The sequence below is a fragment of the Ptiloglossa arizonensis genome, chromosome 2, assembly GCF_051014685.1.
Source record: "Ptiloglossa arizonensis isolate GNS036 chromosome 2, iyPtiAriz1_principal, whole genome shotgun sequence".
Classification (NCBI taxonomy): Eukaryota; Metazoa; Arthropoda; class Insecta; order Hymenoptera; family Colletidae; genus Ptiloglossa; species Ptiloglossa arizonensis.
Window position 1 is genome coordinate 17510513 of NC_135049.1, and position 17965 is coordinate 17528477.

A 17965-nucleotide genomic window follows, 5' to 3' on the forward strand; every position below is an offset into this window, starting at 1 on the left:
ATTATGGGTCCATATGGAATAGTTTCTCGCTTTTGTGTTACTTACAAACTTTTGTGATTAAATAAAATTTGTAGACATTGGTTTTGTTTCAAATTAACGACAACGATCAAAATTTTTTGCAAAACTTCACAAATATCTTGGGCAAACAATTTGATTCGCTTTGTAGGAATTGCATTGTACAAATTCCATTTCTTGGGCTTAAATGTACATTGAACTTAAAACGTTCCGTCCATCGAGATCCTCGAAAAGTAAATAGTCATAATGTAAACGATTTGTTTCAGCTGTATGCCTTATCGACATCTGTACGGATGTGGTATGGCGTATTCGAGGAAGTTCGTTAAGTTATACTTACACAACGTCCTGCATACATTGTAACGTACGAGACGTGATATTAACAAAATGGCTGGAATGCACTGGTAACGAAAATTTATTTTACATTAAACGATGTATTTGGCAAATAATCTTAAGATATAAAAAAATCAAACCATCAAATTTATAATCATATCTTTATTCTTCGTTCGACAATTACAAACACAAACAATGTACAATTATGTGTATTATCATGTTTCCGTAACCGTGAGTTTCAGATCTTATTAACCGTATACTTGGATCATGGGTAAGAAATGGAACCCAATATAATTGCAGTGGAACGAACGATCGAAGTGTGTACCATCGAGTCTGGAGATATTCCGTCCTTAGTCGAAGAAAAATTAATTTTCCAAGGAATATCTCGCCTATTCCGCGTGCTTAAAAAAAAGAAAACATTATTTACATAATACACGTGTACATCAATTTCGATTACTTCCGAACATCGTTCAATTCCCAACGTAAGTGTCTATTACGTAACCAGCGACCGTAACGCGCGGTGTTCAGTGTCTTTTCTACTTTTGTTATCTGTGAACTGTAAATCCTAAAACTGATTAATAATAATAATCATCTCGACTGGTTCGCGCAGGACCTAAAAGAAAATAAGATCTACGAGTCCCGTTCCTTTTCATCCATCCGATTCTCTGTAAAAGAACCCGATTGGCGGTGACGAAACTGTAATCGTAATCGAGAACGTTTGATAAGACCGGCGACGCCAAACACGTTGGAACGCGCGTACCGTGTTGGAACGCGTATGTTACGAAGTGATAACCGTGCGATCGCGCTACGATGGAACGGAAGCTGTAAAGCTCTCCTAACGTTTGGTCATTCTCTCTCGGGATTCCGTGGCAGGCGGACGTGTTATCGAAACTCTCGGTTTGTTTCTTCCTCGTCTTACTATTCCGTCCCAACCCTTTCACCGCTTCCCTATTCGTCCTCGATTCTAATCCGCCTTCTCCCGTAGCACCGATACGTCTACCGAGACTTCGACATCCGTACTTTTCAAGGCGCGTTTCCGAGGGTTGGGCACGAAGGAAAGTAGGTGGATTTTTCGGGAAGAAAATCGTTTTCTCTCGTGTACGTCGTGTGTGCGGTTCGAGTAAGCTCTCCTGCCGCGAGGAGTCGCCGTTTCACGCAGAGGGGTCGATCGAATCTCGCGTACAACGGGCAGAGAACGCGAGCAAGAGAGTTGTCGCGAGTCGAAGGGTGGGGGAAGGAGCGCGCGATCGACAGTGCCACCTGTCTGCGATAGGGGCAAGGAAGGGAAAGGTGGGGAGGGTAGGTGCCGCGGTACCAGGGGGAGGGGGCGCGCGTATCGACGCGGCTGCGCGATTACGTCGACGCGGTAGGGTAGAAAAGGGTAGTGATTCTCGAGCGGTGGGGAAGTAGCTACAGTGGGACAGAGAGAGGTAGTCGCGACGAGAACGAGAGAAGGAGGGGACGGCCTGAAAAGCCCGGACCAGGCTGGGTTCGATCGCTCAATATCCATCCCTTGGCCGGACGAGAGCGCCTGAGAACAGCGGCTCCAGACGAGGGCACGTATCAACCCTTCCTTCTTTTGCGTCCTCGCCCGCGACCACTGTTCCATCGGGAGGCGAACAAGATTAACTGGAGGTTCGCTGAGAGTCAACCCGTAGAAAAGGGGAGATCCGTCGCACGCCGTACGTCCAGTGGTGGTACGACGCGTGAGAGCCAAACGATCGCTCTCGAGCAGCTTTCGTTTCGACGAACGGAGGAATGGAGGGCAAGAAACTCGAACAGTATTACACGCCGCCGCCGAAGCTTGGCAAATGGGAGGGTTTCAAGCTCTTTCTATGGAACTCCGAGACCGGACAATTCCTTGGCCGTACCGGTGCCAGTTGGGGTAAGTTTTTCATTCGTTTTGAGATTATTTTTGCAATCGTTACGATCGGCAGACTCTACCGGGAGCTTCGCGAGGGCGATCGTTCTCATTGTCAGTGTTGTTTCGTTTCGACGTTCTTTTCGACGAGTTCTCGAGAGGGAATTCCAATTCGGATAAATGGTGTAAATTCGATCGATTTCACACGGAGAGGGGGGGTCGTTAGATCGAACCCGGTTCTCAGATGTACGGTCTCGCGACACTATCGTCGATAATTCTTTTTTTTCTCGTCGCACGCGCGGAGGGGGGAAGGATCTCGGCGTGCGACACCCGCGAAACGTCAGACGGACAGACGGACGTTTGTTTCCGCAGATAAAGAGATTTGCTCGATCGACGGTCAATTGCGCGGTGCCTATGTATCGTTCCTGGCGTAAAGTGTCGCAATCTACGCGCGCACTGCGGTTCATTAGCGATGCCATGTACATAGAGGGATCACCCGTGTTGCATTCTAGCACGCGAAGGCGTTCTGATTGTACTCAAATCGATTTCTTTTGAGCAACGTCGATACCGTAGGGTACTAGATGGCGGTGGGGAAGAGGGTGTAAATTTCACAGACACGTTTCATTCGTACATTTCCATCCTTGAAAAGTTGAGTTTCGAAAAGTGTAACGCGAGAATATTATTTTCTTATTATTCTCTTATCGTTATCTTTATTTCTCCTATTACATATTTGGTCGAGAAAAAGGGACGGATTCTCCGCGTTACAATTTCCGTCGAGACTTTTATCGATGGAAGTAATGCTGCACTCGAAAGATGTGTAAAAATGGTCCGGTTTTATCTAACATTGGGGGTATCCTGTCTCGATAAAGTCCATTTATTTTTCGTTCGTCTCGTACCGTCTATTTTCACACGTTGGAATTTCAAGGTTCGAGCCTTTGGGAGAAATACACGGAGGGGCGGCAACCCTCGCGATTTCCATTGCCCTATTTCCGTGTTTCACGACGATGGGAGACCGTGAGAGGGTAGGAATCGAGGGAAGAACTGTTCTCAAATTCTTGGCTACGAACGCGTCGATCTTGAACCTTTAGAAAAAGTACGAAGGATAATAAACGAAACGAAAAAGCGACCTTTCGATGTTGCTCCGATGTTAAACTCGTTTTTAATGGAATTAACGACGCGGTGGGAGAAAATTGTCAACTTTTATACGATCATTCGTAACAAATGATTTCGTAATGATTTCTCGCGGTTCCGTGTGACACTACTCGATGATGACGTTTACAAACGAACTCTCCATACTGTTCTCCCTGTTATGTAATACAATTGCGGTAAGATTCGACCGATGAGGACGCCGTTATTGCGGTACACTCGGTAAAATCAATTGCACCGAGGGTACCATAATTATAATTATTCGACACTGTACGATGAATTATTATCGACCGATCGATAGAGAATTTTTAATTTAACACTGCGTCTAAAATTCAATTCTCTCGTAAACATTGCTGTTGCTCGAGTCTTGAGAGAAAATTGCGAACAACGCGATCGAAACTCAGGACCGAGGAATGTTACGTAATGTTTTACCCCGACTAGACCGGTTTGTAATTAAGAGAATCACGACGTCACGATTGTGTCGTTGATCATTGTTCGTTAATCATTAGTTAATATACGAGAGCAAGTGTTGTACGATGTTCACCGAATATTTAAAAAATACTGGAAAATATTCTGTTTGTTTTATGGAATTGTTCACTCCGTACGACGAACTTGTCGTTTATCTTTATCATTTTTTTATTACGGTCGGAAATATTTGATACGTAACTTTTCTCGTAAAATCTGTTTTGCGTAACTGCTCCAATTTCGTTTCTACTTTTGTACATTGTTACTCGAAACATCGATCGATATACTCTTCGTGGTCGCAATCGATCTGTAATATAATTATTGCACAGATCATCGGATCTTTTTGTTTTCATTTCGAAAATCACGCGAACAGTTTCGTAATTTGTCAAACTTTTCACATTCGGTTCATCGATAATGTATCATTCACCAATAATACAATCTGTGAACTTTTTCGTACACACCTTTCGAAATTAATTCTGTTTAAGTTGTTTAAGAGTTCGTGCAATTCTTATATGGTCGATGTTAAGAATACGTTTCAAATTTTTATTAAAATTTTTCGTACTAGCAAATGTCGTTGAAAAATTGTTCTCGGTCTTGTCACTTATCAGAGGCAGTACAAGATTATAAAATCATGGTAAACTCGTCGATACCTGCGACACCACGGTTTTCTAATAAACGGTGATTCGTTGAATCTTACTTTGGCTTATTTTCAATCAATGTATACAAGTTTTTGTATATTTGTATGCCTGAAACAGCTCATACATTTAACCGTGCAGGTCACATTCCTCGTGTGTTCTATCGTCATTTTTCCCCTCTGCGACTCTTCATCGATTTTCACCGAAATCAATAGAATACAACGGTCTTAACATTTCACAGGAATAGCTTACTCCGATTTCAAACGGTTGACTCGTTTGGAACGTTTATACGTTTATACTCTAACGCATTCGGAGTCACTTGTAACAAAACGTAACGATACATTTTGTAACAAAAACTTTCCCGAAACGTATTTTTGATAACTTCGAGACATCTTCAAACGCAAAACACGTACTCGTGTCTAGATTATTAATATTAAAATTATCTGTAGTCGTGTCTAGACTGTTAACATTAAAATTATCTCGTTTCCCGAACAAGCAATTCCTTTATTTCGCGATCTTAGAGATTGTAACGTTTGTAACCCTTATTTTGGACCGAGCACTAACATGGAATCGAAAATAAAATTATAGTTGGAAAGAAGTTTGGAAAGAAGTAGATGAAGGAAAAGGCGACAATTAACATTTTGAAAGAGAACGGAACAATTTGGTGCGATTGCGAATTATACAATCGAGAAGCCACTGCTAATCAATGGTATTTCATTAGTTCCTTAAAATAGGTCATTTTCTTCGTTGAGTTCACTCGCTGAAGTATGTGTCTTTATTCTATTTTTAAATGTATCGATCCGGTACAAATAGCCGAAAATAAATACTCGTGTCCGAAATATTGTCTACAAAAAAGGAATTGTTAACTTTGGCCCGAACAAACGGATCCACTAACCTTGAGTCTATACGAGATATAGATGCATAATAAAATTAATTTATCGAGTATCAAAATTATTGGGAACATTTCTATACAGATCACAACCAACGTGGCTATATAATTACAAAAAGTCTGTTAAATTCACAACGAAAAGTGGTAACAAAGCATCGATTCGTTTCAAGTAGTAACATTTGAAATAAACGAGCCCGGAAGACGTAACCGTGTACATTGTGCCGATAATCAAAGAAGCGATCCATACTTTTTTACCAATTTCTCGCCGTATTGTTGCAACGTGGATCGATGCAACGTAAAATGAAAGAAATTGAATTTTTCCCGATTTTTCGAATCGAGGTTGTTCCGCGATTATTGACACAATTGACGCACTCGCGAACAAAAGGGCAGATTTGTTTTTACTTTCGTTCGAATACAATGATACGTCATTGCGGTTGCTGTAGTAACGTAACATTTTCACAGTTTTTTTCGAGATATCGATCTCACCGTACGTGAAACGCGGCGGCGCCACAAACTTAGAAGCCACCGCGGTTCTTTTATGAAGTAGGTCGTTGATATTGTTACACATCCACCTCTGAGTCTCTTGTGAAGGAAATTGCAACCATTGTGCGATGTGTTATTATTCCATTTATCTCGGAAATTAGCAGACACCTTCGTAGAAACGGACAAGAACGTCCTTGTGAAAGTTTCGACGTCGAGTAATCGAACTGCGGTAGGGACATATCGTGGAAACCTCGTTTTAGGGTCACCTAAATTCTCTAGGTTCACTTTATATGCGCGCGGAATCGATTTTTAAACGGAAGAGTTGCCGTCTAAAAATGCATCGAGCAAAGTTAGTCGGTACGATTAACGCTTCCGATGTTTAATTTTGCATCGTTGCGGCACAAATTTTCGCTCGAAAAAACTTCTCCGTCCGTGCGGTGTATATACAAGCGGCACCCAATTTTGTTTACGAGGCAGTGTCGAAAAAGAGTGACTGGTAAAATTTCTGCGTTGAAAATTTATAGACGAACAATTCTTTTTTACGTTCGTTTCGATCGATTTAAAACACAGTTGTTCTTATGGATTTTTGTTGCTCAAATTTGGCCACTTTGAAGAAAGCTTCTGACCGAATTAAATATTTGCAAAATTCTCGCGTTGATAAACGAATAATATTTACTGTGATACAAAACAGAGAGTTGCAAATATTTGAAATTGTATAATAACTTTAATCGTAATAAAGTTAATAATGATAACTTTATTCTTTGACTCGCGTCGCGTTTTGTATTTTAATGCCAATGGACGAAAAGTATTTTCCACGCGAAGTTGCTTCGCGTGAATTTTTCATCGATCGAAAATAATCGTAAATGAAATATAATTAACAGTGTTGGCCACGCGCGCGAGAAGTATCGAATTCCGTTACGTTCGTTCGAGGAGGGGCTACAAAATATATCTAACAAACAAGATTCATGCTTCGTTGCAAGTGTAAAAAGAAGGTATAATCGGACTAAAAAGTAAAACTTACATATGACGTTAAAATGGCCGACACACAATCGGAGGAAGTCTGATATCGTACAAGTCTTCTTCGAATGGGGGTAAGACGTGGAGGGTTGGTTCAGACAGAGCAATACGTAATCCAACGGTGCAGATATTTGTATGTACAGTGTAGCGAACCTCGCATACAGGGATCAATAACCTACTCTGGTTTCTTCGTATTAGAGATCGTTGAATCGTAGTATCAATACTACCGCATAGGTTCTTCTCTCGGGTGTATTTCTTCGATTATGAATACTCCGTTACACTCGACGTTAACATTTCTGTAGGTGCACAAATGGCTCACTGTCGATAAATTACTGGGCAGTTAATAAACGCAGAATGAAAAGGTATCGACATTTTTAAATCGAACTAATATATTAATCAATTCTATATATTACGACGAAAGTATAAATCGTATCGTACGTTAGTGACTTTAACAAAATGTTTAAATTTTTCGATACTTCTGGATTAATTTCGTTTCAATTTTTTCGCAATTATTCTTCATAAGTATTTTTGTGATCTTAGACTACTTTGGTAATTAATTTACACGTACAATCTTCCTTCTTTAGTTTATTCGTTTATACGAATTATTATATAAGTTGAATGGTTAGCGATAGCTATCTATGATCAGAATTGAATAACGCGTGACGCGGTGTAACCGATCGGGTGTATGATAAAAATCAGAGATACTTTTTTTGTTATTTAGTGTGAATGAAACGAAGGTAACTTATTCGATACTGAATATTGGATCGTTCTTGTAAATTTACAACTGTGACTACGATGTTTACCAATTCAAATTTCAATGATTATACATTACGGTAACTTAAAATATGTAAGTACATTTTAATAATATAATTACACGGATTCGTAGGAAGAGTCAAAGATTAGATTTAGAGGAGTCGTGACTCGTATTGGATCAGACGTTTTAGTCCGCCCACGTAGGACTACAACTAAGCAAACATAACCCGATCGTGTCCACGTTCTACTTACTTGTGGTGGCACATTCCCCTTATTCCTGAAATTGATCTGTTTTTCTTCCTGTAATCCACCAGTAAGCACCGAATACGTACAAACAAAACCCATAATACATATCTGTTAATTTTGAAGAATTGAGAGAGGAGATCGAAAATTTCTAAGAAGATAATTGAATTGCGCGTAAGTTCGCGAAATAATATTAACAAACAAAAAAATAAAAATTGACGCATACATCGGTGTATGTACATATGTAATAAACTGTTGGAATTTTGTTTTGCCTATAGGAGAAAGTAGATAATTAATAAACGAAGGGAAGGTTAAATGAAAAACAACGTTTCTCTTGCTTCTTTTCGATTAATAAATTTCCATATTATTTATCCCGAGAAGGTTCTAAACTTAAAGGGTAGGAACATCAACTTACATTTAATGTATTGTAGGGAGAAAGAAAGATCACGTTTGAATTGAAAGTAGTGTGACACAACGATAAAACAGAATATGGACAATGTAGAGTAATTTTTTCTCAGTCGTAGATCTTACGAAAATATTTGATTCAATACGACTCGCGATGTTTTCGAGGTGAGATTTTTTTTTCTCCTGTAATACATCTCGACCACACGTTGCAGTTTGACGATGCAAACGTAACAATTTGTGACGACACTGGCCGCAACACTTTAATTATAATGTGATCCTTGTGTACCAACGTCACCGCCTATTATGAAATAAATAATGACTTTGACAGTGAATTATCGATGCGTAAACAAATATATGTTGTGACAGTGATATTGCGATCTGGAGCGAGAGCAAGGTTAAAAAATTCTTTCCGCGGTATTATCTTCGCGTGTAATTCATTTTCATCGGTTCGATGTAAATGAATCATAGAGTAGACCGAGGTGAATCGAATCGCTTTCTGTTCGATGGTAAAAGAATAATAGTCGAACATTGAAAAGTTAATTCTTTTGAAAAACAAACTAGAAAATTTTTCTCCTGCAAATAAAAAACGAATTAGATAAGCTAAAGGTCTTTGAAAAACGACTGAAATTTCCAGAACAATATGTTTGGAATCGACTTAAGAAAATATAATTCAATCGGGCCTCATAATGAGGTCAACCGATATTCTTTGGCACATAGATAGTAAATACATATAGGTATTGTCCTTTTTCATCGTCTTTATGGACACAATTCTCGTGACACCACTCTTCACGGACATTGCATTTTATCCAATCTTTTGAGGACGATACATTTTTCACCACGGTAAATAGCCACTCTCTCAATGAGTCGTTTCTACTCTCGATCTTCGTCTTAAAATACTCGAATAAAGAAAGATTGACCCGGTTTGCCCCAAATGACGCGATTCGATTAGCCCCATGTATAAAGATTTTAAAGCGAATGGATTACATAAACGTATCACGAAATAATACACGTAGTCTAAAATATATCGAATATTAAATATGGACACCGTGAAGACTAATGATCATGAATATACGAATTTTCAAGTTTATTTTTTTATTTTAAATACGAAATTGCAGATATCTTCGATTCACACCAAATTGCAATATTTTGAAACAATTAACGAGGTAATATGCAACAAATGTGGATTGAATCATTATTACGATTCGATTCGTCTCGATATATGTAAATTGTTTCTCTTGGCGAAGGAGATAAAAGAAAGTAACAAAAGAAAATTTGCTTTTAACGTTTTAGGTCAATGTACCGTACGCGGTGATAATTTAACGCGTTTTGCGAGGAAATTTTGCGTATCGCCGAGCTTCCACGATAGTAAATAGCCTAAATTGAGCAACTTTGCTGTTAACGATGACAAAAATAGGTAGATCGACTAGACTAGACAGGTATCGAATAACCGGAACAAGCTTAGGAAACGAATCAAGGCCATGAACATAATTTTATTCGAGCGTAACTTTCAACTATAGATTTTTATAAATAACATCAAGTGAAAATCACCCGCACATTAAAATTAACGTAACTTTTGACTATAGATTTTTCTAAACAGCATCAAGTGAAAATCATCCGTACATTAAAATCAATCGCGTAAATTATTCCCATACTATCGAAGATCAGTGGATTCTTTTAAAAATGGATGAAAAACATTTATAATTTTTGAAAATTTTCTGCACGGTTGCGTTTGTACTTTAAATAAACAAATTAATCCCCGTGGAAAAATATAGTTAAATATTTTCAGTGTTAACGATGTAATACGTGGTATTCGATAATGATATGCAATGTATGTGATCTTGAAATTTGTACACGACTGACTGTTACATCAGTATTCTCCGATCATTTTTCGATCGCAACGTATACTAATGCAGACGGCAATAGTAAACGATTCGAGGACAGATTGTCCGGAGATATATACATGCATGAACGATTCTTGTTACAAACGCGTCGCATCGCTTACTCAATACAAATTCAGGCCAATTAGGCCTCGGATCATAATTGCCACGATGTTCTGGACTTCGGCTCATGCGAATGTCCACAAAACGAATTATTGCAATAAAGCGATTGAATATTTTCGTTCAAGAGTTGGTCCTCTACTAACTGCGAACAGTTGCCATAAATGTACGCAGAACGTACAAATTTACTTCCGTCATTCGCGAACATGCGAATCTACCAATTCGTGAACACCCTCATCCTAATTAGAACAATATGGTTATTCGATTAACGAAGAAACCGAGAAGGGATTGCAAAGTGTTTCAACCTTTGAATGCATATGGTTGCAGAACTGCAACATACTTATTTTTCGTTTGTATAGATGTTATTGGGTACTAGTAACGTGTTTCACAATACTGTTGCATTTTTATAACATACTTTCGTCAATTTTGAATTATTTCTCTGGCAGTGTATACCTTATACAACGAAGTAAAATAATTGTTTCTAAATTTTATATATTTTTCAGTCAATATCTACTTAATGTAGGAAGTGAAATAATTTCTTTCAATTTGAATTAATTTCTCGTCCAATATCTACTCATAGTCTACTCATTGTGACAAATGACATAATTCTTTTCAATTTTATTCGCAACTTTCGAACAAGAACTACTCATTTAAGGTTTAATATTTGAAACGAGGGACAGTCATGACAATCGTGAATCTCGCGGTCTCTTCGTTTATTTTTCAGCAATTATACTACCAATTCGTAGATACCCTTTTTCTAGATAGAACAACATCGTTATACTATTAACGAAGAAACTGAGAAGGAATTGCAAAATGTTTTAATATTTGAAACAAGAGATAGGTACGATAATCATAAAACTCCGTTGTTTATTTCTCAACAAATTTTACAAAGTCTTCGAAAAGCTAACTGTTCGTTGTTTCTTAATTTCAGGCAAGATCTTGTTGTTCTACGTTATTTTCTACGCGGTACTGGCTGGCTTCTTTGGGGCAATGTTAACCGTTTTCTATCAGACGTTAGACCCGAATGCACCGAAATGGCAGTTGGATAACTCCTTGATCGGAAGCAATCCTGGACTCGGTTTCAGGCCTATGCCCCCGGCGAGCAACGTCGAGAGTACTTTGATCTGGTACAAAGCTAGCGACGAAGGTAACTTCTTGCACTGGACCAGAGAATTGGACAAGTTCCTCGAAGGTAATTCGTTTGATTAAAAATTCAAATTTTCGAGCTTTTCAATTCGAGATCGTAGAACCCGTTCCACCCTAAAAATATCTCGTTAACTTTGGTACAATTTTATTTCTGCTTTCCACGACAGTTTAATTTCACTTTCGTGCAAATTTCTTTCTTACTTCTAACGAAGATGTTTTGATATTTTTATTTCATATCACCTGTAAAATAATGTCGCGAAAATTGTCTTTCGTCTTCCACCTATCGACCGGTTTTTCGTCAATCTTATCTGTGTCAAGTAAAGCGCTCAAGAACGACGAATTCATCGAAGTAACCGAAAGAACGGTTCTTCCTGTTTCCACTTAAAGTTCCAGAATTAGAAAGATTGCATTACGATGGCATACGTATTAAAATATTATAACGATGTACCTCGTTGTTAAGTAGTCTCTGGACTGGTAGGTATGGATACATCGAATTATTGTATACATTATTCGCATAGATTTATTAAGACGCTAATATTAACCGATAAGCGAGAAAATCTTCTTTGTTCTAACTAGTCAGTTACGTCAGGAGCCCGTTAAATGTGGTCAAGGAGACACCAATCTTGGGATCAGGGTTTTAAATTGTCCATTGACTCAATATATATATTCTTTGACAAGACACTCGTGAATTGCTTAAAAATATTAACATTAAATATAACTTTTTTCCCTGGAAATTCATCTTAAACGCTTCCCCTTTCCTCTTTGCATAAATATTGTAATCTATCGTTGGAAATATTTACCAAAGAAAGTCGTTCATAATTATCCCCTTTACTCTTGAATCGATGTAGTAAAAAAGTCTCTGTGGCGAATTAACTTCACAATTTATTCTCTACCGATTGTACTTACAAACATCTGTGAAAATGAAGAAGCGGAAAATCATGGAGAATTGTAAAGAAAAATGAAATTTCTATACTCTTTAACTCTTCGAGGTACAGTTGTTAAGTATGCAAAATGATACAAAGTGACCGAAACTAAAAAATAGATTAATTAGACGTTTAATTACCAGGTGAGATATTAAAGAGTTCCATCGTGTAGCTTGTTATTTTAATTTTTTATGGTGAAGAATATTCCACCATGCGAATCAAGGTGTTGAAAAGGGACAGTTTTGAATCCACTATGCCTCAAAGAATTGTTCGGGAGTAACTTTATTCGGAATAATATCGTTACCCTCGTTGAGAGCAGCAATCGAGATGTTAAACACGACGCAAGATTGAATCAATCGATGATTTAAAGAACTCGTTTCGCGGTTTCCTCAGATTATCAAAAGTCAGCCACTCCTGCAAATGGCGCCCAGAAGAGGATGATTTGCGATTACGGGAAACCACCAACGCCGGGCAAGGTTTGCGACGTAGACATGACAGCGTGGGGACAATGTACGAAGGAAAACAAATATGGCTTCAATAAATCCGCTCCTTGCATTTTCCTGAAGCTAAACAAGGTATCTGACCTCTTAGTGAGGACTGTGCGTTCTAAATAGGGACCATTGGTCGATTACGTTTATCTCTACTTACGGGATTCCCTTTCTAATATATTGTCCAACAATTGAGAACTTAATTTAATTAGAAAGATCGAGGTGAATATACACAGTGGCGTGCAAACGTATCTATGATATTTTCTTGCGATATTCAAACCCGCGAAAATTAAGAGTGGAATTTTGCAATGCATAAAGTAACGATACTTTGGTATATATTTGTTACTATGGTATATTATCATTCCATAGAATGTTTTCATTCATTGTAAGATAACTACAAAAATTTGTAACGGTATTAATATTCTTCGATATTCCCCTTTCTTTTCTTCTCTGTACTGTTCAAAGGTTACGACGACAAAGTATAAAATTTAGACCACGCCGTTGTACAATTTACATATATGGGTGATTGAAATAATCCGGTTACAACCTGTCACGAAAAGCATCTAATCTATTTTTCTTTTTTGTACAATTGTACATTAAAATCCACAATATATATATAAACGTAAATAATAAAGTACGAAATATATTCCCCGTAGTAGAAAAATGTATAAATTCTAACGTGATAGCGCTATTCGCTGAAAGTAGGGTGCGAGGAATACATTTTGTACTTCGACGCGATCAAAGTCTTGTTATCGAGTGTAATTTAAATTCGAACAAAGGGCCGAATGGATACTGATCATTTCAATTGCAGATTTTCGGCTGGAAGCCCCAATTTTACAACAACACAAAGACCCTGCCGGATACCATGCCAACCGATCTTCAAGAGCACATCAAACAGGAAGAGATTGCCAACAGGTTGGACACCGTTTGGGTATCGTGTGCTGGTGAAAATTCAGCCGATGTTGAAAACATGGGCGCAATTCAATACATTCCACGTCGTGGCTTCCCTGGCTACTATTTCCCCTTCACAAATACCGCTGGATACCTTAGCCCTCTGGTGGCTGTTTTCTTCGAGAGACCTAAATGTAAGAATTCAACGAACAAACGTTCTTGGAATCGAGATGCGTCGCAAAATATGATTTTCTGAAAAGTATAAGTACCGTCTGTCCGCGAGAAGAAGGCTAAAGAGTGGCACATCCCCACTATGGTATCCCGGTTCCCCCACTGTCGTACATGTTGTCGCTATTGGCTGCTGTAAACTGAAGTGGGGCGACCAATAGCGATAATACGTGCTACGGAAGAGGGGCTGGTGCATTGCAAACCAGAGCGGAGATGTAAACATTCGGTCTTCTTCTCGTGGACGAACAATGGAACATCTAAAAACATTGCAGTTACGTTTGAATAGGAACAGTTAGCTTTGCAATTTCTAAAGGCGACACTGAACCGAAAGCGTAAAAAATTTTATAAATTCTATTTCTATTCTATTCTATATTATTATTATAAAAATTCTCCGAAGCTTTATAATAATAAACGTTATTGTTTTGTTTCTTCAGACGGTGTGTTGATCAACATCGAATGCAAGGCCTGGGCGCACAATATCATCCACGATAGATTCGAGAGGCGCGGCTCGGTACACTTCGAGCTAATGGTGGATTAAGCGCAGCACTTGCCACCTTTTGTAAGACCACTACCAACTGCGTCCAAGAAAAAGTAGGAGGAAGGAGAATAAGACAAATTTCTTTTTTAATCAATCTCGCTGGCGGATCGTGACCACTCCTTCTTTCCTCCGGTTTTCTCTGCCGATGATACCGCCCTAGCCGCGTTTTATTATCGTAGATCCGTCAGAGGCTCACACTCATTATATCACCATCCTCATCTTCGAAGTGGATTCTCTTCATTGCGATCTTTACCGTCGTTTTTTCATCGTCGCGCTTCTTACTACCATTAACCGAGGGATTAGTACCTCGAAGTATCGTTATATACTCGTATATTTCTTTCATTTCTCATACTTTACACACGAGCGTACACACACATACACACACAATTGGATACATACGCACGCATATACACACATGTGTACACATAGATACGTATACGCAAACAAAAGACACACAAAGCTCTTTCATAAATATACACGATGTGTAGGGCCGCCGCGCGATCACCGTCGTTGCTTCCACGGGCAAAAAAAAAAATAAATAAAAATGAAAAAAAAGAAGAAAGGTTTATCCCGGAATGGGTAGAACGGACCAGCGATAAAATTGTCTACATATACGTATATACATATACATATATGTATGTATACGTGATTACAAGCTGTATACACAGGATGATACACGGGGACGTATGTATCTGGATGCACAAAAAAGAAAAAAAAAAAAGAAAGAGATGAAAAAAACACAGTTCAAGCGGAAAAGTTCTGCACAAAACGAACGGCGGTATATATCCTTTCTTTCTATCGGGGGCAAAGGGGAGTGGTCGGTTTGCTGTCAGGATCTAAGTATATCGTTCGGGGTGTTCGTTGGAACGCGTAAGAGGATAATTCCCCCTTACTTCGTTGCCCCAACAATTTCGCGAGTTTTTCGCTTTTTCGTCGTGTTCTTTCCTTGATTTGTTACGGTCTCGTCGCCGGGTTCTTTTTTTTTCTCTTTTTCTTTGTTTTTTTCAAGGGGAAGGGGGTAGGGTGGGGCGTGTTCACGGGTTACGCTCGTTTACGTTCGTTTTACAACTCTCTCGGAACTCGTTGGCACTCGCCCGGTTGACGGGACCGCTAACGTGTAGGGTACACCGAGGATAAACTGATAATCTCTCTCTTAGTTCGTGCCCACGTAGATCGTATTAAAGCGAAGAAGGAGAAGAAAAAAAGAAGCGAAAATGGAAAAAAAAGTAAATAAAAAAAATTAAAAAGCAATTAGTATCTTTACGCCCGTCGGTACGGTGCACCCGACACGGTGGAACTTTTGATTTCGAATTCCACGAAGAAGCTCTCGGACGCGGCAGCACTCTGGATGAATCTCGATCGAAAGTTCCGCCGTTTCGGGGGCTGAGAGGCGGAGGTGATGTAATCGAAATTCACGTGCGCGGTATGATAAAAGAGAGAATAATAAATAAATAAATAAACGCGGTGAATAGGACCGGAACGGGGAACGAAACGAGTCGCGCGCAAGTTCGCCACCGATCCTCGTTTATAGCGAGGCGTTGAACGAGATCGGCGCTTCGAAGCGACTCGATCGTTTTCGAGCGCTTCGTGCGGTGGAACTTTTGATTGACTATCCCGAATTCATTCCTGCGGTGTTCGTAATCTATGTCTGTCTTGGATACCGGGAATTGAACCTTTCGATCGATGGAACAGTGCTTTCGAGTTTGGTCCACGTTGGATTATTTCATTGTTCAAGTTACGCCCGATGCAGAGCAAGATTGCCAACACTGCGGTGCATACAGTGTAGATACATTAATGGTGGTAACGTAAACCGAGAGTTAGACCGTGAAATCGATTTGTAGTTAGAATCAAAAATTCTGAAAGAAATTTTTCGACGAGGCAACAAAAACGGTTACCAGTTTCATATCGTCGTGATAGAAGAACGCAAGATGGACACCTGTTCGTGGTTGAAGTAAAAATTTTGTTGAAAATTTTCTCCACGAAAGAAACCATGAATACGGTTACCCGTTTTACGTCCTTGTTATCGAAAAATCGACAAACGAAACCCACTCGTCTTTCCGGCTATTTCTCCAAGAGAAAGAATCTCGAAACGACGCGACACATCGGTCTACCTCGTTAAAAGTCCAGTATCGTTACCGCCATTAACGAGTGTACACGCTTCCACATACACATACACACATACGTACATACATACGCGTGATTCGGAGCAAACAAGAGCGAGCGGAAAGCGTACGAGGAGATCTCGTTGGATTTTGATTTGTCGAGAGTACAGCGCGCGGATTGTCAAAGGGGAAACGTTTAATCAGCCTAGCGATAACCGTACGACACCGTATGGAATATGTATTTATGATTATATTGTACCGCATGATAATATCTAGCGCTAGTCCACGCAAATCGTATAGTCGATAGGTTGTATCGTACAGTCTGGAGATCAGGGGGATCGCGTTCTATTTCGGTACACACGGATTATCGAGAAACGGTGAAAACATTTTTGCCTTCGGTTTCGATCGCCCTACTCATTCCCCCTCCCGTATCAAATATTTTCTCTCTTGCTAGCACGCGATCACCCGTTCTCTCGTCTTTAGTTTTTCTTATCCTTTCGAGACTCCGCGTTGTTTGTCCCGCGCTCGGTCAATCTTTTCGATCGAGTTTCGTTTCAATATTTATTCTCCTTTTTTCATTTCCCTCGTTTCTTCATTCTCGATTCCCATCGATCACCGATGGCGTCACGTACTTAACAACGCGGAACGTTCGAGTCCCTGATCTCTCGTCTCTGTGGCTTGTACTTAGAAAACAGAAAAAAAAAGAACAAAAAAAAATGGAAAAAAATGGTCGTCCCGAGAGCTTGTTCGTTTTTTCGAGTGACAGCGTTCGCGCGGTGGTCGTCGCCCCTTTGCATCATGGATCCTTGGCTCGCGGTTCATACTCGCTTGGAATTTCGACGGAGAAGGAGGAGGCTGGGTGGGTGGGTTTTTTCGTGGGGCCGGGGGAGGGGGTTTTGGGGGCTAAGAATAATACAACACCAATCAAACAACGGGGGAACGTTTATTGTACATCGTTCCTCGCCAATTGTTTCCAGATTACGCTTATATAATACGTTCACTACCAACAAAGAAAAAAGAAATGAAAAAAATCAAACAAAAAAATAATATATAATATATCATATACTGCCAAAATATGTTCACCGCCGAGTACATAATAAATCGGTTCAACTCCGTTTATCGCACGCGCGAATGATAATTGTTTCTTTTTTTTTTTTTTATATATTTTTTCCATCATCCGGGAATTATTCCACGAGTCAGTTGCATTCTCCGCGTTGCTTTCAACCGCCATGTTGTTGTTGTTGTTGTTGTTGTTGTTCGCGCGCGTTGCACGCTCGCGCGAATAGAATGATGATTTCGATGTACGAGCGTTTCGAACGTTCGATTTACTTTCATCGCGCGATATTCGGTGTGTATTTGTTTCCTTTTTTTTTTAAATTTTATTTTTCATTTTTCTTTTTTCTTTCGTTC

At 39.4% G+C, this 17965-nt stretch overlaps 1 protein-coding gene across 1 annotated transcript; it reads left to right on the top strand.

Annotated features, from left to right (window-relative positions):
* Positions 1-1690: 1690 nt before the first annotated feature.
* On the top strand, positions 1691-17412 carry LOC143155105 (sodium/potassium-transporting ATPase subunit beta-2). The gene is made up of 5 exons (XM_076327442.1): positions 1691-2230; positions 11171-11431; positions 12702-12883; positions 13608-13881; positions 14350-17412. Exons 1-5 carry the CDS (start codon positions 2104-2106, stop codon positions 14451-14453), a joined length of 948 nt encoding a protein of 315 aa, XP_076183557.1. The 5' UTR covers positions 1691-2103; the 3' UTR covers positions 14454-17412.
* Positions 17413-17965: the final 553 nt, after the last annotated feature.